The sequence below is a fragment of the Camelina sativa genome, chromosome 9 (assembly GCF_030686135.1).
Source record: "Camelina sativa cultivar CO46 ecotype springtype chromosome 9, ASM3068613v1".
Taxonomy (NCBI): domain Eukaryota; kingdom Viridiplantae; phylum Streptophyta; class Magnoliopsida; order Brassicales; family Brassicaceae; genus Camelina; species Camelina sativa.
Genome location: NC_141888.1, coordinates 3,233,352 through 3,254,172, shown reverse-complemented (window position 1 = coordinate 3,254,172; position 20,821 = coordinate 3,233,352). Strand labels below are relative to the sequence as shown.

Here is a 20,821-nt window from a genome sequence, read left to right as displayed (position 1 = left end):
ATTTCTATGAGATTTAAAAGAATTTTATTATAAATCATATCAACTTCCCAAAAATCATAGAAAAACTAAGAGGTATCGACACCGAAACAAAATTGGTGCACTAATATATATATAGTAAATTTAAGAACCAAAAACAAATTACCGAACCAAATACCAAATGGATATCTGGTTAACCGTATCAAAAACTTGAAAATATCCAAAACACCAAAAAATACATGTATAACCGAACTGAAAGTATCCAACAATTTAAAGTAACAAAAAAATATCTAAAATCTTATGAAATATCTGATTCTTTCAATTAGAATCAAAACCAAAATATACCTGAAAATATTTTGGGTCTACATTGGTTTTCCGTTCAAGATCCAAAACCAAATCAAAATTGGAAAACAACAAACCAAAACTGAACCAAAAATCTAAATAACGAATGGATATTACACTTAAAAACCAAAAGTATTGAACCGATATCAGACTAATATCTGTATGCCTAGTACCATAACCATTAACCAACTTAAAAAAAACAATACAGTAAAACCTCTATAAATTAATAAAGTCGGGACCATGAATTTTTATTAATTTATAGAGGTTTTAATTTATCGATAAATTAATAATTTATGAAGTTGACATTCATGAACTTCATGATTTGATTAATAATCTCGGATATTGTAATATGATAGATGTCAATAATTTACTAGATTATTCAGGTGAAAACGATACATGTAAAAGTTTGTAGTTTAGAAAGAATCGCTACTACATGATGAAGTTCAAAAAGATATTACCGTACATTTAGAACTAATTATACGTAAGGAAGTAATTATTGCGTACATAACTCTTTATAATTTTTGGATGTGATTTAAAAGACAACACCATAAGTTTTGATACAGTCAGAAAAATTAGAGATGAGCTCCAAGAAGAATACAAATTCAATAATAAGCCAATAACAACATAATCATATATTTCACTAGATTTTCTTATATATATATATATATATATATTAGTTTATATGATTATTAATTTATGATTGACGGAACTATATTTTTACACTAGATTTCCAAAAAAATATTATTTTATTATTTTATCGAAATGTGTCATTTTTTACATTGACCCAACTTGGGACCGGAAGAATTTATTAATATATAGCGATTATTAATTTAAAGAATATTAAATAATTTACAGAAGTTCTAGTGTATATATTTGTATGCAACATTAATTTAGCTACGTAGGTTCACTAACAATACTACTACTATTTTGCAAAACTTAGCATTTGCCAATTAAACCTATTCAATTAAAGGAAATAAAATAATGGTTTTCACATAAATGAAGGCTCCACCAAATAATTGCAGACAGAGTGTCCGCAGGTTTCTATTTTTGGATACGTTCCGAAATCATGAAAAGAATGAATATTTCTATTATAGTACGTGTACTCAACATAATAAAAACGTCACAAATTTCGAAAAACATTCTTGTTTTTTTGGTTGCCAAAGACTATTTTATGTCTTCTTCACATCAGTGAACTCTACATCACCAAACTGTGAGTCCTCTTTCTTTTCTTTTTTTGCATGCGATTCAAAAATTGTTAGCCAGTGCGGATTTCCAAGTAGGTGACGCCGATTGAATCAGCTTCATCGCCTCCGTCATCACTCCTTCCACCGATGCAGCAGGCGCCACCGTAACACCGTCGGCTCTGCTTCCCGACGATAGCTTTCCGTTTGGAAAGGGTTCGAATCGACAGGATCTAGCGTGTGAAAATACCGAGAGTTTTGGGATTCTCAGAGGAGGTGAAGAAATTGATCTACAAGGATTTAAGAGTACATTTGCGTGTAATGGTGTGATTAAAAAGGTAATTCTTTTTTGTTAAATCTGGTGTAGTTGATCTGAGATGGGTTTTGCCAAGTGAGGATGAAAATTAGTTAGGATCATTAGGATCAAGTGTTTCTGATTTTGAGTCAGAATATTTTACTTTTATATTTTCATATAAAGAGTCCAATTTTAACAATTTGATGTGGAAACAAGATCCGATTCTACCAAGTTGCGATTTTAGCGTTAGAGAGTCTTTATACTAGTTAACACCACGAATCTTGATTCTCAGTTTAGAGTTCGCATTTGAACTTTTAAGTCATCGTTTACTCATAGAAAAGATGATTCTTGTTTTCGTAAAAATGTGTCCATACGGCAAGAAACCACTTTTACTGGATATTGTGTTCTTGAGTTTTCTATATAGTTTTGCCAAGATGTCAATTTTTAAGACCACATTCTTTAAACACTCGTCTTCCGATTTGTCTCATTGGTTCAGTACTTAACTAAGTATCATTGTGTAACTTGTGTTCATAGGCTTTGATATGTAGTTGATTTTGCATTGCCTTAAATGGAAATATAATGTTTATTTTCTTTTCCAGTATTTCTCCAGTACTGTTGAATAGAAGAAAGCAAAATCAGGATGTCGTTGATTAGATGGATCATATTTTTCTTAGCCGTCATTAAGGTAAACTTAATTTATAGTCTTTTACGTATATTTCTGCTGTTAATTTTTTTTAATAAATTCCGAAGTTGAGGGAAAAAAGAATATGAGGATGAAATATAAAATAATTTTTTTTCTTTTTTAACAGACATCTGCTGAGGATGATGTTGTTTGTGTTGATGTATATAACCAACCGGCGTTTAATCATGATCTTTTAAAAAATCACAAGATTCAGGTTTATTTAATTTTTTAAATCATTTTATTTAGTAATCTATTTTATATATTATTAAAATTATGTTAATTTAAGCTTTTAATAATATTTTTTGAAAGACCAGCTAATAAACTTTTTTGTCAATTTCTTTTTCTAGGAACGACCATCCGAAATTCCAAAACCGATCCAAATACAAACGAAAAGCAAATGGAAAACACTTGAAGCCCACGTAAGCACTTTTCGGTGTCCGGCAAATACGGTTCCAGTTCGATATTACGAAATGGCGAGTTCTACATCTACTTCAGTTTTATCTTATCCACATGAGGTATTATCATACATTACATAGTTGATAAAAATTTTCAATCACAAATTTTATCGTTTTTAAAAAGCATTTGATTATACACTTAATTACCCACCTACTAATTAGGAATAACTAATATGCAAAGTAATCAGTAGATCTATTTTCATACATACACTATTATAATCTTTCGTTTATACTCTTATCAATATCTATGGAGAAATATACTAAAGGGCCATTTAGGAACGGTTTTGAGACTTGTTTTAAAGAAAATATTAGTGGACTTTCCTAAAATATTTCTCGGCCTTGGCCACTTTTGGCTAACACTTAGACTGGGCCTGAGAATATTTTATACTTCTTATGTCGTTCTGGAAATTATCCCCTGAATCTCATGCCTAAAATACAAATTAATTACTATAAAAAAACGAAAATTTGTAAATATAACAGTATGAAGTTATTTTGTATTTTAGGCATGAGATTCGTTTTGTATTTTAGGCATGAGATTAATGTATTTTATGAGATTCGTTTTGTAAATTAATGTATTAATCATGCCTAAAATACAAAGTTATTTTGTATTAATCTCATGTATTAATCACTTATTTTTGTAAATATAACAGTATGAAGTTGAAAGATAAAATTTGATTTTGTATTTATGGTTTTTCCTTAAATCATTTAGTAATATATATATTTATTTTTGCTAGCGTTTTGACGATTTGTGAAGCATATCTATTCTAGAAACATCACACAGCCAATAATATGTTTATTGATTTATTCAGTTTTTTTTTGGGTTTTTCACTTCTTTATATTTTTGTGACTTGGAAAATAATAGCATGCCGTTGTAACTACAAAAACCCCGTCAAAACTGTACGGAGCAAAGGCGACCTTGAGCGTTTGGAACCCTACTGTAGAAACAGAAGGCGAGTTCAGCTTATCCCAAATTTGGATTTCTTCAGGAAGTTACGAGACAAACGATATTAACAGTATTGAAGTTGGATGGCACGTAAGTTTAAGATTTATGGTGTTATCTTTTTTTTTTTTTGAAAATACACACATAAAGAATAACATATCTTATAGTATTAGTGGTAACATATCTTATAACATATCTTGTCGTTGTAGTATAGTGGTAAGTATTCCCGCCTGTCACGCGGGTGACCCGGGTTCGATCCCCGGCAACGGCGTCAAAATTTGATATGCTCAAATTTACCTAGAGCTACTCTCTCAAATTAAGAGATCACTGCAGTACTTAGGGGTCGAATTCCACAAGGACTCAAGACTACACAATAAATTATAGAGTTTTTCAATTATGCTAAACAAATTGATTTAAATAAAGAAAAGCAATGCAAAATATTAAATAAAAGCTGTTGTAAATTCAGAAGATCAAAAAGCTAGGTCTAGGGAATTTTTCAGGTAATTATGAATTATTAAATCAACAAATAAATAAATTAGGATTCAAACAATTAAGAACAGATCTAGAACTCTAAACACTTTTGTAAATTAAATCAGTTCTCACTGCAAATAATATCCAAATTTAAAACCAGAAAATCCAAATCTCTTTGTAAAGTTCTAGGTAATAAATCAGCAATAAAATCAGGTTTAGATTGCTCACAAAATTATTAAATCAAATCTCTTTGCAAGAAATAATTTTGCTCATCAAAAGGTTTTATCAGGAAAATCAATTATATTCTCATATCAATTTATTTTCCTAGGGTATTAATTCTAGATGGCCAATCAAGGATTAATATGAAGAACAACCTAAGATGAAGATCTAGATAGATAAAGAATCCTAAATAAACAGATCTAATAATTCATAAAATCCCTGTGAAAAACCCTAAACCTAACAAGCAAATTACTCAGACATAATCAAAGAAGAACAAGACATGATTCTGAATAATAAGCAATAGAAATTAAAAGAGTAAGGAAGGAGTTTAAGAATTCTTCTCTCAAAGCAGTTCAGATCTCTCTCCCAAAAGCTCTCAAAATCTCACGGGGTTGCAGAAAAATAAAACTCTCTAGAATAAAACTTAAGGGTTTGGAAAACCTAAAAACACTATTTATATGTCCTAAAACACGTCAGGGACTTGTGTTGCAAATATGGAAAACTTTGGACAATTTTGTAAAACTTCCAAATTTGAAGACTTGTCTCGATTTGCAATGGGTGTCGACCGATGCTCTTCTAGTGTCGATCGATGCCCTTCGTATAATCAGACTTCAAATTGATTCTTCGAGATTTATGCTCCAAAACAATCCAAATTGCTCCTTTTCGCTTCTTTCATGCTAAAAACCTGTAAAGACTCAAAAACAATCTAGAAACAAATGAAAAGACACTAAAATACTCCTTATATCATGGTTAAAAACCACAAAAACCATGATATATCAAATACACACATAAAGAATAACATATCTTATAACTATTTAAAAAAAAATCTTATAACTTTTTTTTTTTTGTAGGTTTTTCCAGATTTGTATGAGGACAGTAAACCAAGATTGTTCATCTATTGGACGGTAAGTAACTAAAAAATTTGTTTGTCAACTTTATCTCATCTGTTTTATATTAAAATTAAAGAAAAGAATCATTACTAATTAACCTGAAATTAAAGTTATTAGAAAAATTATTTAGTTAATTAGTATGAAGACAAGAATCCTTATTAATCTGAAATTTAAGTTTTTGAAAATAAATTATTTAGTTATACTATACCGCCATTTAAAAATAGTGTAACTTGTATAAATAAATACTATTATCGTATCTGCATATTAGAGTGTATATTATACATAAATCCAGTCCCTTTTTTAATGATCATATAGTAGATTTTAATACGAAAATGTGCACTAAACTACGGTAAAATAAATACATATAGATAAATATTATCTGACGACATTATTTGTAACCGGAATTCTCTTTTAATGTATTGTTAATTTTTAAAGTACGTTGGAATTTTACACCACAAATAAGTTATACGACATATATAAAATGAACAAAAAATTTTTTACGACATTCAAGTAAATAAAAATGCACATATGCTAAATTTTTGGAATTATAATTACACAGTTAAGTTTAATCTCTTGATTTAAGTTATCAGGACTACGATTTTAGATAGTATTTCTATAGAGTTTACAAAGCATTCAATAGACCAGTTTTCATGACTAGTACTGTTTAGTGACATGCATCTGTTATATACAGTTTTCTTAACTAGTACTGTTTAGTGGAAAATGCATGAAGTTGGAAATGTAAATATGTAAATATGTAGTAACTCTCGTCCTTATCAGTTACACTCTTTATTTATAATTAGTTTAAGTTTTCATTTGCTCATTTAGTTATTCCAAAAAAGAAAACAAAAAAATCATTGGTTAAGTTTTACGTGTCGTTTTTTAATGCATACGAAACACAAATGAGTTTCACTGCATTGCTTCTTCTGAAATACAGTACTTAATTAAAATCATGTACAATAACATGACTTTGATAAGTTTACTAATAAAAAATATATTTTATTGTTTTATTCAGAGCGACACATACAATGTAACTGGATGCTACAATCTCGCTTGTGCTGGTTTCATACAAACAAGTAACAACATTGTTCTTGGAGGCACCATAACCCCCGTCTCTGCATTTGAGGGCAAACAGTTTGAGATAACAGTCTCCGTATGGAAGGTAATTAGATAGTTTACTGTTGAAAACTTTTTTTTTCACGTAACCAAATTACATTTCCAAATAAATAGTAAAATATCATCGTTGATAAATTGATTATTATGTAGGATCCAAAGTCCGGTAACTGGTGGCTGACTTTGGGAACCAACCATTCGTTGGTTGGGTAATGGCCAGCTGAAATTTTCGCAAATTTAGCTTATGCAACAGAGGTGCAATGGGGAGGGGAGATCGTAAACTCGGAACGTTTCCGTCGACACACAGCAACACAGATGGGATCCGGTCATTTCTTGGAAGAAGGCTTCGGCAAAGCTAGCTACATTCGCAACTTGGAAATCGTAAACAGCAACAAATTCCAGCCCGTTCAAGACGTAGACCTAAAAGCAACCGACCCTAAGTTCTACAACGTCAGAGACATGTTTAGAGATGATTGGGGTACTTACATATTTTTTGGAGCGACAGGGACGCATTCAGGAGTCTCTTCTCTACCATTGAGTTCGTTTTTCTTTTACTTTAGTTTCATCGTGTTTTTAATCATCTAGTTTATTTTCGATTTAACAGTACGTACGTTGTCAAAGAGATGTTACATATTTAGGATTTATAATTTGAATCATGGGGTTTAATTTAATTGAATAAAGTACAGTTTGGTAATAATGCTGACAATTTAATGATTTCTTTGCACTGTGGAAAACTCGAATCTTGGTCTATTGAGTTTGAGTCTTTAATCACTACAGTTTGTATTAGACATCATATATGGTTAGACTAGATTGGTTTAAGTTGGTTTATATTAGTTTCGGTTTAGCACTCATGTATTTAAGAACTTGCGTACAGTTCATTAACACTTGAATGAAGATATTTCACAATTCTGTTTCTCTCGATCTCAAAGCATCAGAGAAACTGATAGTTTGGTTTCTTTCTTCAAACTTGTGTCGAGATTCTTCAATCTTGTATGGTTGGTGGGAGTCAACGATTTTGGAAAAGAAGGAATCATGGGGTTTCGAGGCACAATATTAATTAAAACAAATTCTTAGTAGTACTTTATTCTTTATTCGATAATTTGATCATTAATAAGAGTATACAGAAATTCATTCTTTGTGATACATGAAAATACTAGAAAATCATCTTTTATGATATAGAGGGAGTAAAAATTTGTCGTGGAAACGCAACTCCATTAGCATCATTCGACAGAATGGACAAGAAACAGTCCGGAACAACATCAAATGCATGAAAACATAAATGAAGAGAAAAAACATAGTTTGCTAACCCATCTGCAAGACGGTTAGCTTCCTTATAGATATATGAAATACGGACATTCCAGTCCCTTGAGATAAAGCCATGACACAAACGCACCAGGAAAGACAGAGGATGAGCTTCATTAATTAATCCCTATCGTGATAAAACCAACAACTAACTCCGAGTCCACTTCTAGTTCTAACCGAGTGACTCTCCTCTCCCAAGCTATATAAAGGCCATAATATACTCCCCACAATTCCGCCAATGGAGCCGAACAAAAACCGATATTCAGAGCAAACCCCCAAATCCACCCTCTTGTTGCATCACACAAAACACCCCCAGCTGTAGCCAAACCCGGATTACCCCACGAAGCCCCATCAGTATTCATTTTCAACCATCCCTCCCGCGGACATCCCCATGCCACAATGCGCTCCAATTTCTCCGGCTGCACATGACATGGGGTAGATAACTCAGCCTTGGTAACCTCCTTAACCAACTCCTTAAGAAACTGTACCCAGCCTCGACACTTGCCATTAACTCCAAACACATTTTCGCATCTCCACTTCCACCTCCACCAAGCCGCCATACTAAATAATCTTGGCCAAGGTACATCCACCACTTTGTACCCCTCACTCACATTAGCAAAAATTCATTCGAGTATGATGTCCTGAAAAAATGACTATGTTTCCTCAGCATAACCAATATGGTCCAAACGCCAGCCATAGCAGGACAATCCCTCAGTATATGAATTATAGTTTCCTCACCACCCTTACAAACTTGATAAATAGTTGAATCTGTGAGATGTCGTCTATACCTCTCCACATTCGACATAATAGCTTGATTACCCAAAAGCCACCAGAAAGTTCTCGTGCCACAATCCACCATAAGTGAGACAAAAAAGCGCCATATCTGGTCTTGGTAAACTGTTCTTAACCTGTAACTTATAAGCATAAGTCACAATAAATTTCCCATTCGAGCTTGCCCCTCACGAAAGACGATCTTGTGCCCCTGTAACCTTGTCTAACACCATCGCTCCCAGCCTCAAGCGCACATCTTCGGGAATAAAAGGAACGATCTGCTCCCGCAGCCAACCAACACCATCCTGCCACAAATCCTGCACCCGCTCATTTAAGCGTTCTGCTGGTAACTCACCAACCACTATGCCCATCAAAGGTATATCAAGGAGCCATCTATCTCTCCAAAACCGAACAACTCGACCATTCCCTACCACCCATATATGTCCCAATGTTAACACTTCTCTCACACCCAGTCCCACACTACGCCAAGTAGAAGACCAATTACTTTTCAAAATCATCCAAGCACTATTCTGCATATCCCCCACCTTATACTTACTCCTTAGAACAAGAGCCCATAAACTAGTCGTATCATTTAGGAGCCGCCAACCCAGTTTTGCTAATAAAGCTCTGTTCATCGCTGTCGTCTATCTAATCCCAACACCCCTTCCTCCTTCGACAAACAAACCCGCTTCCAAGCTATAAGATGTTGTTTCTTTTTCTCTCTTGTAGTACCCCATAAAAACGATCTCGAAACTCGATCTAGAGCATCCAGCAACCATTTAGGCATGGAAATTACACTCATAGTATGAATTGGTATTGACATCAATACAATTTTTGTCAGGGTAAGCCGACCTGCCAGGCTCATACATTTACTCTTCCAACCAGCCAACTTCGACTAGACTCTTGTCAACACCTCCCCAAAAGTCTCTTTATTCAACCTATTTTGCAGAATAGGCATTCCAAAATATTTGCCCAAGTTAGTAGTAGACCTTATGCCACTTTCATCACTAATGAGTTTCCCAAATTCCCTGGAGACAATATTTGAAAAAAAGATTTTTGACTTCTCTAAGCTCACCTTCTGCCCAGAAGCTACACAAATTCTTTCTAACACCCGTCGAATCACCCTTATCTGAGCTATTGAAGCTTCCGCAAATAGAATCAAGTCATCAGAACATACATGTGAAAGAATGGTCCACCCTGTGATAACCGGATAGGTTTCCACTCTTTGTTACCAACCACTCTATCAATTTGGTGACATAGCCTCTCCAAGCAGAGCACGAACAAATATGGGGACAACAAATCCCCTTGTCGTAGTCCCCTCAATGGTTTAAAAGATTCCGTCTTCTCTTTGTTCCATAACACATTCATTAAGGGTCCGGTCACGCACTGCATTATCCATTGAATCCATAAATTCAATAGACCTGCTACTGACAGTGTATCCTGTAAAAATTCCCATCGAATCTGGTCATAAGCCTTCTCCAAGTCCAGTTTTAACAACATCCATCCTTTACGTCATTTCTTCCTCTTCATAGAATGAGTATCTTCTTTCACAATGAAAATATTATATGTGCTCAAGCGTCTCGGAATAAAGCTTGATTGAGCCGGTCCGATCAGCTTATTCGTCAACTGTTTAAGATGCAACACCATTGTTTTCGTGACTATTTTAAACATCACATCACACAGACTAATGGATCTAAATTGTGTAATCTTTTCAGGTTTTCCCACTTTAGGCAACAACAAAACCAATGCATCATTCGTTCCTGCTGGTAATTCCTCTGTTTCAAAAAACTTCAAACAAATTTGATTACAGAGTCTCCCACCACATCTCAACATTTCTGATAAAACTTAGGCTAATATCCATCTGGTCCCGGAGCCTTAAATTGACCCATACTCCTGATAGTTACTTCGACCTCTGCAGCAACAAATGGAACGCTCAACCCCCTCTGCTCATCATATGACAATCTTTGGAAACCTTCCCGCGGTAGTGTATCAACTATGATTATGATTAATGACTACTCCATATTTTAATTGGAAATGGAGTTTAAATATAAAATATACAATATATTATAAATTTGGAGTTTGACTATGATTATGATTAATGACTATTATTAATTTGTGTTTTAAAACCAATAAGAATTAAATACTAGTACAGTAAGTAATTTTGAGTCTTTGACTAACTGCAAAACCATTAATGAGAGTAAAAAGAATGATGTGGGGTTTGACTGAAATTTATTACTCCTCACTTGGATTAGTTTTCTTCTTTTATAAAATAAACTAGATTCGGACCCGCACATACGTGCGGGGATGTTTTCATAAGTTTTTTTTTTGAAAAAAATAGTTATGTTGTTGTTAGTTGAAAATTTGTTTTAAGGAATTGTTGCAAGTGTTTTTCTTACAAATAGTATGCATATTTGTAATATCATTTTGTGGAAGTATAATGATTGTAGTTTGTATTGATTGTTGCATATTGTATATAATATGCCTAATGATTGTAAGTAAGCCAAAATTTGTATGTGTCTTAATTTTTTTTTAATTTATATTGTAAAATTCAAATTTTCTTATTCAATTTTCATTCATTTATCAAAAGAGTTTGGGTAATATTCTTCAAGTTTTCGTTGTTTATATGTGGATAATTTCATGTTTGTATACACAAATTTTTCAGAAATTTATTTAGATTCGTTTACAATTTTATTTGGATGTTTGAAATTGTTGTTATGTTTGCCCAAAACATAAAAAATGTTGTTATTTTTAGATATTTTAGTTTCCGGTCAATTTGTTTATTAGATTAGATCATGTATCTTTTGTTCATACTTCTTCTTTTTTATAACTCCTTTTTGCGGAAGATGTCCGATTATATTTGTTTGTTTTAGTACAGTGAAAATTGGATTCAAATAAAAAACTAAACTGGTTTTGTCAAAAAAAAAAAAGAAGCTAAACTGGCAAAGAAGAAGATACTTAAGGATAAGACCCTTTTACGATATTCACTATAGATTTTTGCCTAACCTCTTCATATATATAATTGCACAATTTTGTACTCTGTAGAGGTAAATCTATACCATGAATAAGGAACAGAGGACACTTAACGTTGGTGTTGGATTTATGGAAAAGGTTATTGCGGGTATGTCTATTAGTTAAAAATTCCGTTAAGCTCTATGGTCAAATCGTTTATAATTGTTCTAACAAAGTGTGTGGTACATTCTCTAACATGGTGGAGTATGGGACGAAAAAAAAAAAAAAAACTATGGTGGAGTATGGTGGTTCAGCCTAAACCTGCTAATATGATAACTCCGTTAATGAGATAATAATTCCATACTAGTGTCCATAGATATTTCTACTCAAAAAATAGGAGTGATTTGAACCAAATAGAAGTTTCGAAATATTATTACAAAATTCCCAAAAATTGAAAACTCTTTACTTTTGCATAAGCATTTTGAGATTATTGAAATTAAAAACTTCAAAAACAAAAAATAAGTTGCAAAAGTAAAAAGATAAATAGAGGAAATCATGGATAGATGGCTACAACCATCTGACATCTAGAATCTTGTCTTATTCAGTTTCTTCTCTCTGCTTCAGTCTTTACATGTAGAGACTCCTTACATGTAACCCCTCTCAAAAGTTCAGTCTTTCCAACAAAGCATTTTGATGATGAAAACAGTGTAGTTTAATTCAAAAGCATAATTGTTTTGATCATTCATCCCTTATTATTGTAAAGTGCTTGTAAAAAGTACAACCCCTGTAACAAAATTTAAAAAACCAATAAGTACATCAATTTGAACAGTTGAAAGAATTTTTATATAAGTCCATCGATTATTAAAATACCTAGTAGCTATGATCTATTCTGCTTTATCCGTTGTAATCTATAAGTTTTTGAAAACTTCTTTGAAGACTATATTCAGTGTTCTCTTCTGCAGTTTCCCATCTTTTTTAACAATTTGTCAAAATAAAGGTCTTTAATCCTTTTTAAGAGTATAAAACCTCCAACTGCTTGTATCTTCGAAGTTGTCTTGAAGGCTTGTGATATTATCGTTTGCAGCCATTTTTTTTTTGAAAAATAGGTTTAGGTTTGCAGTATTCGAGATGAGTAACACCTTGATCACGTATGCTGTATTTATAGTAGTAAGTCATGTTTTAAAGAATACCTCATAGTAATTAATATTTGATCATATCGCCTATCAAGATTTGGTAAGTTGCTAAGATTTGATGAATTAGAATATTTCGAAATCAAGAAGATTATGTTAACTATCCGAGATTTTGGTGTTAATTGGCAAATTCATTTTTTAATTAAACACATCTCCATTTTTTTAGAAGATATTCGAAGATTGAATTTCCCTAATCGTAACAATATGATTTTAATTGTTTGCATAATGTTAAGTGTAATTAACGTGGGTAGGTTTTAATTGTTTTAATGGCATCAATGCTAATTATGTGGGTTAATTTGTTTAGATTTAATGGCAGGTTTGTATGTGTTAGTGTTATCTATACTATTAATTGGGGAGTACACTTAGAGATAAAAAAAAAAAAACATAACATATATCTATGTTTCCAAACAAACCCACTTACCTACACAATTAAAAAAAAAAAAAAAAACAAAACAAAATCTTTACTTACACTATTAAACACGTTGTGACTAAGAAGATGGATTTTAATTCCGTATCCAAACAGATATACTCCAATAATTGAGGTTTGCGTATAGGGATAATATAAAACTGAATAAATAATTTAAGGAAAACAGAATTAATTTTACAAATCACAAAAATAGGAACTAATCTGTGCCAACAATTATAATGTTACAAATCTTTAAATTCAAAAACAACAATAATTAATTACATATTCCGCATAATTAGTACTTACCATAACAATAGCAACAATAATGATATGTAATTCCCTAAATCTATCATATCATATATGACAATTTTAAAAATCTAATTATATATAAAATCGTTTAGATATTAATCATAAAGTTAAAATTCCAAATTAAAAAGAATATTACCTAATATTCAAATCAAGATTGTATCATATCTATATATACTTCGAATAACTTGACGATATTCCTATTTTTACTAAATCTATTAATTACGTTAAAATATAAAATTTGAAGTTTAAAGTTTAAAAAATCTTCAAAGTAGTTATTCACATAATTTCAAATTATCGTAAATTTAGAAACTTACAAAAATTTGTTGTTAAGAATTTTATTCAGAAAATATAGGGTTTCATTTGAATATATAAAAAAATTAAGATAATAAATTCTAAAGAATATTCTGAAACCGACAAACCTATCCTATAAATATGGTCATCGTGTGAATTAGTGATCTATATAATGTATCAGTATCAATTCACCAAAAACTATCAGATCCCAATTTCTCTATAACCAAAAGAAATACTCTCAATAGAGATTTAATATAAAATATGAAGCACCAGCAACTAGCAGTAAGTCAAACATTTCAATACATCTTCACGTGTTACAGTGAAGATACTTCATATGCAGAAACAATACACTACACAGTTAGGAGAAACTTTTCTAAATTGTTCTTGGTGATGGAACTGTAAATCTCTATATAAGATAGATTTTATAATCAATTGTATCTTTCATATAATAACTTACTAACGTTATAGATTTTTATGTTGTTTGTTTACAGAGAATAAAAATGAATCTTGAAGTATATAAGACAATTGATTACAGCTTCTGAAGGTTAATTACACTTATGCAATATCTTACGAACCAACAACATAATTAGTTTTTAATTATTTTTCTTCATTACTATTGTGGTTTTAATTAGTTTTTGTTCTTTGTGTTTAGTTTATAACTCATCCATCATTATCATTCGAGATTAGAACTGATTGCTAAATCATTTGGTAAAACACTCCTTATTATAACTTAATCATGTCATATGATATGTATTTAGATCTGTTTCTCTTTTTTTTACGTGTAATATGTATGATCTACCTTTCTGTATTTATTTAGCAATCAAAACTATGGTAACAATCTTTTGAGATCTTGAAGAAGAATGGAGTGATGGACTAGCAACAGAGAAGAGTAAGGTAATTACTCAATTCTTTCTTTTCATCAATTTTTATCTAAACCATTATCTTTCTTTTTTAATTCAAGAATTTGTTTATTCTTTGGTGCTGAACAACAGAGTTGTTGCCATCAACATAAGGATGGTTCATAATGTAAACGTGAGTCTTGTCATTTTAACATGAGGTTTTTCATAAACTGCATACTTTTAGTGACATTCTTTTGGGTTTGAAATTGTTCCAGATTAAGATAATTGTTGGAAATCATACAAGTGACACCAAAGACCAACGACAAGACTAATGAGGCCGCTTCGGAAGCACACAAATTTATTGCCACCGAGGTCTAAGATGCAGCCGGTTCCTAGAGGCTGATGCCAATAAAGAAGAAAGAATGATCTCCTATACTATCTTTGTTTGGTTTTTTTTCGTTTGTGACATATCAAACATAATTCTATAAAATATGAAAGTAAATGTTTGTTTAGCCAAACTTAGAATTCTTCACTTCTACTCCATTTAGTAAGCGTGGGTTTGAATCGCTTACATATTTCCTTCATTCTTTTTTTTTGGAAGAAACATATTTCCTTATCTATGGGAATTAAAATATATAATCTAAAATATATAAATTATTTTGTCTCAAAATAGACATATACCACATTTTCGTTACTATTTTTTTTTTCGTTTTAATGTTTTTATTTATAACAAAAACAAATCCAATTATTCTTTTTGTCTAACACGAACTAAAAACAAATCGAAAATTAAACTAATATAAGTTTGAATTATAATAGTTAATGACATTTTGGGCAATTCTCATAAGTTCAAATCACAATATCTCTCTTACTAGGCCTGGGTATATGGATAATTTGTTCGGGTTCGGGTATTAACCGTTCGGGTTTGGATAAACCGGTTTAAGAAAATAGAATCCATTGGGTAATTTTAGAATTTTGGTTTGAGTTTGGTTTGGATACTATCGGGTTCGGGTTGGTTTGGATTACAAATTTTAGAACTCGATTACTATCCGAACTACCGGGTACCAAAAAAAATCCTTAAAATTAGTTAAATTTAAATAATTTTAACTAAATTTTGACATATGTAACAAATATTTTTTGGATATTTTAATTATTTTAGGTATTTAGGTATAAAACTAATTGATATATTTAAAATTATAATTACAATTTTGGATAATTGAATTATATCAGTGCTAAATATTATTAATATTATAGATAATTCTATATTTTCGGGTTTTATGGGTAACCGTTTGGATAGCGGATATTACCCAAATCCGGACCCAAACCCATGAGTTTAGCATACCCGAACCCAATCGGAACCGGTTATTTCAAATTATTTAGGTATACCCGAACCCAATCGGAACCGGTTATTTCAGGTCGGGTTTCGAATTGGGTATTCGGGTATGGTTTTTTTGTCCAGCTGTATTTTTTAAATATTTCTTTATTTGTTGGACTAAAATATATTATCTCAAATGGATATTAAAATCACGGTTATGAGATGGAAAAACATTTCATATATGGGACGAAATGAGTTTTCTATCCCGAAATAGTCATATCACCTTTCTGTTACTATATTTGTTTTTTTTTTTCATATAGTGTTCTTTACTTAACTGGTATGAATTCTGAATATGAATTTAATAATATTATTAAAAAATCTAATAATATTATTAAAAAATGCATTTATAAACATATGTAATATAATGCAAACATGATAACAAATTTAAATTTTAAAATTAACCCCGCACGTATGTGCGGGTCGGTCACTAGTTAATCATTAAATATTTGTTTGCTCCGAGAAACTTAAATATTAATCTATTTGGCTCGATTTTTTTTCTAAACTATCACATATAATATCTATTTGGCTACAAAATTCCTTGTTAATTGTATCTGTTTGGCTACACGATTTATATATATCCTTATTCTGTTTTCAATGGCATTTCATTGTAATAATGTTTAACCCTATGTCTTTTTATTAAAAATGTTTCCCTTTTAATAGTATAGACGAGGCTTTCACAAAATTCTTGTAAGGGATGAGAACCAAAAGTCCAAAACAAAACCCTTGAATGACTCATTCGCAACACTGCACACTCGCCCCTTTCTCTCTTGCTGGTTAGACCGATCAAATTGTTTTTTGTTTTTTGAAATAACTAGGATAGTACCCGTGCTACGCCGATGGATTGTTTGTTGTTTTGTTGTTTTTAATTATTTTATGGTTAATTTTTGTTATGTTGTTTGCAATTAAAAATCATTTTTAACATTGATTTTAACAATGTTCATTTGTAATATTTTTGTTTTAAGTTTTTGTATTAATTTTTGGTGGTTTTTAAAAAATTATTTTGTGAAATCTTAGACTTAATATTTTGTGAAATCTTAGACTTAATGAATTTTGTTTTTTTCTTATATTAGGATGCATTGGTGGACCATTTTTATTGCTAGATGTTTGGTTTATTGAAATGAAATCAACTTTGATGGTTTCTATTGATTATGCTTTTTATTATTGGTAGAACAGCTAAATCGCATTGCGTATGTATTGTAAAATACATATTTGTATTTAAAAGAAGGGGGTTTTAATATAACATTACGGTCAAGAACTGAGATTTTAAATGGGAAAATAGTTGTTTGGAATAGCTGAGATGTTATTTTTCCTGACTTAATTTTCTTCTGTTTCTTTGTAATCTTCACCTGCATTTTGTTTTTGTTTAATTTTGGTCAGTATGGAAGAAATTTAATGTAAATTATTATTTTTGTGTTTTTCTTTGGTATGGGGAATACATGTGTCTTTGTATTGGAAATTGTCAAATATTTCTTTTTAAACGACATTTTTATTGATGCCTTCTTTTCTTTGTTAAATCCAGCGCTCCAAACATCTGACAGACTTGGAAAGGAAAAGGAAAAATTCAGTGGTCTTATCGGTCCTAAATGCCTTCCAAAATTCTGATTGATGGGGTTGTATTCATTTGTTATGGTTGCTTAATTTCATTTATTAACGCATCATGAGCATAATTAGGAAGATACTCAATTAAGGCTTTTGGGTGGTAAAGCTAAGCATAAGAAATACAACCCAAAGGGAACAACTATAAGATTAATCTCATCAGTATCTGGTTCTGATTTAGTAATACGGTAATACTGATATCTGTAATTACACGCAAACACAACAATAGAAATTGAAAGGTAAACTACTAATAAAAATCGGGCCATTAATGTCGACCAAATAAATAGATACTAGGGAGGTACCCGCGCTTTAAAGCGCGGGTAATAAGATTTTAACAACAACAGTTTTGTTACTTCATGATATATTATTTTTCTGATTTAACATGTAATAATTGACATATTTAAACATAGTATTTTATCTTTTGAAAAAGTTTAAAATGTTTTATTGGATTGTTAAGTACTTTTTGTGTTTGCATATATACATAAAGGTTTATCTTACTAAAGATAAATAATACTCTCAATGTGAAATATTAATTGAGTCTTTTAAATTAACAACTAAACTGTAGTAAACAGATATTGAAATTCAATAAGTAAATTCAAAATTTTTAAAAGCGTAAGCAATTTCCAATAGTTCAATATTATAATGTATTATCTCAATTACAAAATAAAGATGAGAGTAATGCAAAGTTGGATTTCAAATAGCGGTTAATACAAACATACTAAATTTTATAGACATTCAAAATGAGTAAAAATAAACGGCCAACATCCCATTCTTTACATTTGAGTGTCTGAGCTTTCACCTTGTTGCTTCATCACATGGTTTATGTAATAACGTCCAGCAAATTCAGACCTGTAAATATATAAAATGTTTTAAGAAATTTTACTTTAACATCATACAAAACTTGTTTTAATATACAGAATTACATCTTACATAGTCTGGTGATGCTCCAGTCCTTCAAACTCTGGTTTTATGAAGATCTTCGAAGAGGCCAAAGTGTTTTCAAGACACGGTGCACCTACAGACATTTATAATTTAAAGTGAATATATTTGTTACCTTATGATGATTATATCAGAACTAATTTATGTTACATACCTTCATATTCTCCCACCCTCATAAACCGCATTACACATAACACAGGTTCGGATTTGTATATGAGATGGCACCCGCTTGATTGCCATACGGTCATGAATTGAGAAGCGTAGTTGTCTTTGAGACAACACTTCACAGTCTCACACCTACATGTTTATCAAATAAATAAAAATCTTAACAGAGACAACTCTAAAACGTAACTGTCTTTAAGGTAGAGTAAATATCTTTTTACTTGCCATTAACCAAAACATGAGAACAACTTTATTAATATCAATGACACTCGCAGACTTTCTTCTATCTTCCACATCCATTATACACGCACAAACATCTAATTTGGGAAAAAGACATAATTTAGGTTTCCAAAATGTTGCTAATCTATTTTTGGTAAAGTTTAAGTCGTACTTTTCTATGAGAAGGACCAATACACAAAGTTTCATAAATCCTAAAAAGAATCTAGTTTTTCGAATACAAAGATACCAATTAACTATATTGACGGATTGTACCAAAATAATAGAAAATCAATTAAAGAAATACTTACCGAAAGAGATGGGATGATATATTCTTCCACGATATATGTCATCCAAATTCTCGAACCGAAAGTAATTCTTAGGACTCAATGATTCGAGCAGCGTCATATTGGTATCATCCGTAAATTTAATCTGATAAGGATGATGAGTATTCCTCTCCTCCATGGTTGGATTGATCACTTTGAAATTTCTAATATTGTACCACTCACCATCGTCGATATATTTCGGGAGTTTAGCGAGTGTATCGGGTAAATAAAGAGCTTCAATTTTGTCACCTTCACAGTTTACCAACAATTTTGTAAGAAGTCTTATATACAATAACTGTTAGAACTTGAAATTTAAGTAAAAATCATTCAACTAACAACCCTAACTTTTACATCCACAAGAAGCAGAACTCGTTTTGTAAAGAACTCTCTGACTCTCCAAGAATGTAAGACCTTGGCATTGATACACCAATTAGTTCTTCCGGGTAGCAGATCAGCAATATAATCGAACCTCATGATTTTCTCAAATTAGGTTTTTACTTGAATCTTCTCTTTTATCGAAAACAAAAAGGGGATTTTTGATTTGTAAGAATACAAAGAGTCACGACTAAACGTTGCGTCTTAATCTTTTTAGTTTCTCACATTTAGTCTGATTATTAAAAATTCTAATATTATATAAATAAATACAGTTTTAATATAAGGTTTTTCACACTTGCATGTACAAAATACAATTTATGTTAACATATTGAAGATGTTTTCACGTTTTCATTTTTAAAAACTTAACACTTAGATATTGATATGAAAAAGTAATATTATTAAGGGGAAAAAACTGAAAATCTGATGACAATTGTATGAGCTTTGCAAACTCGATCACACTTCATAATATCTCGCAAACTCCTATCCAACGTTTCAAAACAAAATATGTTCATCATTGGAGACTCATCCCATATAATGAGCTTTGCTTCTCTAATCAACTCGGCAATATAGGATTAACCATCTATCGAACACGTTGTATATTCGTCCACATTGATGGATATACCAAATCTAGAATGAGCTGTCCTACTACCTTTCATAAGTAAAGCAGGTATACCATTTGATGCAACATTAAGAACAATATCACCCCTAGATCGTATATCAGCGCCAAGAATACTTCACAAGAATGTTTTTCCAGTGCCACCAAATCCATGAACAAAAAATATACCTCTATTGTTTCAATTCACATCAATAATTTCTAGGAAGACACTTTTTTGCTCATCGGTTGACATACGTAACAACCTGTTGTGATCCTCTCTTTGGTCAGCACGTTTATAGTTCCTCTCATCTATGAGAAGCCTATTCTCATTATTATTCATCATAGATTGGTCTAGTTTAGGATTCACAATAGTTGACAGAGAGCTTCCATTAGACCGCATAATCATTTCAATCTCAGCTAAACATAAGTTTGTTATCTGATCCTGACTTAACATTAGACCTGCATTATAGAGTATTTTGATTTTAGTTGACATATTTATGATCAGAATAATAATCGTAAACGTCTGTGTACACCAATATATCATAAAATTTGCTTATATATATTTATATAAAATAACTATATATGTACTTTGGTTGTTCGTACGATTCCTTTGCAAATACAA

The 20,821-nt window shown here is 31.2% G+C and overlaps 1 protein-coding gene, 1 long non-coding RNA gene and 1 other non-coding gene across 3 annotated transcripts; all 3 read left to right on the top strand.

The window, feature by feature from the left end:
• Positions 1 to 1,515: 1,515 nt before the first annotated feature.
• On the top strand, positions 1,516 to 7,252 carry LOC147937656 (protein neprosin-like). Its single transcript, XM_087463661.1, has 8 exons — positions 1,516 to 1,837; positions 2,394 to 2,479; positions 2,604 to 2,690; positions 2,824 to 2,991; positions 3,794 to 3,964; positions 5,413 to 5,466; positions 6,464 to 6,610; positions 6,715 to 7,252. Exons 2-8 carry the CDS (start codon positions 2,435 to 2,437, stop codon positions 6,772 to 6,774), a joined length of 732 nt encoding a protein of 243 aa, XP_087319787.1. The 5' UTR covers positions 1,516 to 1,837; positions 2,394 to 2,434; the 3' UTR covers positions 6,775 to 7,252.
• TRNAD-GUC (transfer RNA aspartic acid (anticodon GUC)) lies at positions 4,071 to 4,142 on the top strand. Its single transcript has one exon. It is a non-coding gene; the product is annotated as a tRNA-Asp (tRNA).
• Positions 7,253 to 13,979: 6,727 nt separating the features above from the next.
• On the top strand, positions 13,980 to 15,146 carry LOC147937655 (uncharacterized). The gene is made up of 3 exons (XR_015565561.1): positions 13,980 to 14,673; positions 14,772 to 14,811; positions 14,894 to 15,146. It is a non-coding gene; the product is annotated as an uncharacterized LOC147937655 (long non-coding RNA).
• The last annotated feature ends 5,675 nt before the right edge of the window (positions 15,147 to 20,821 follow it).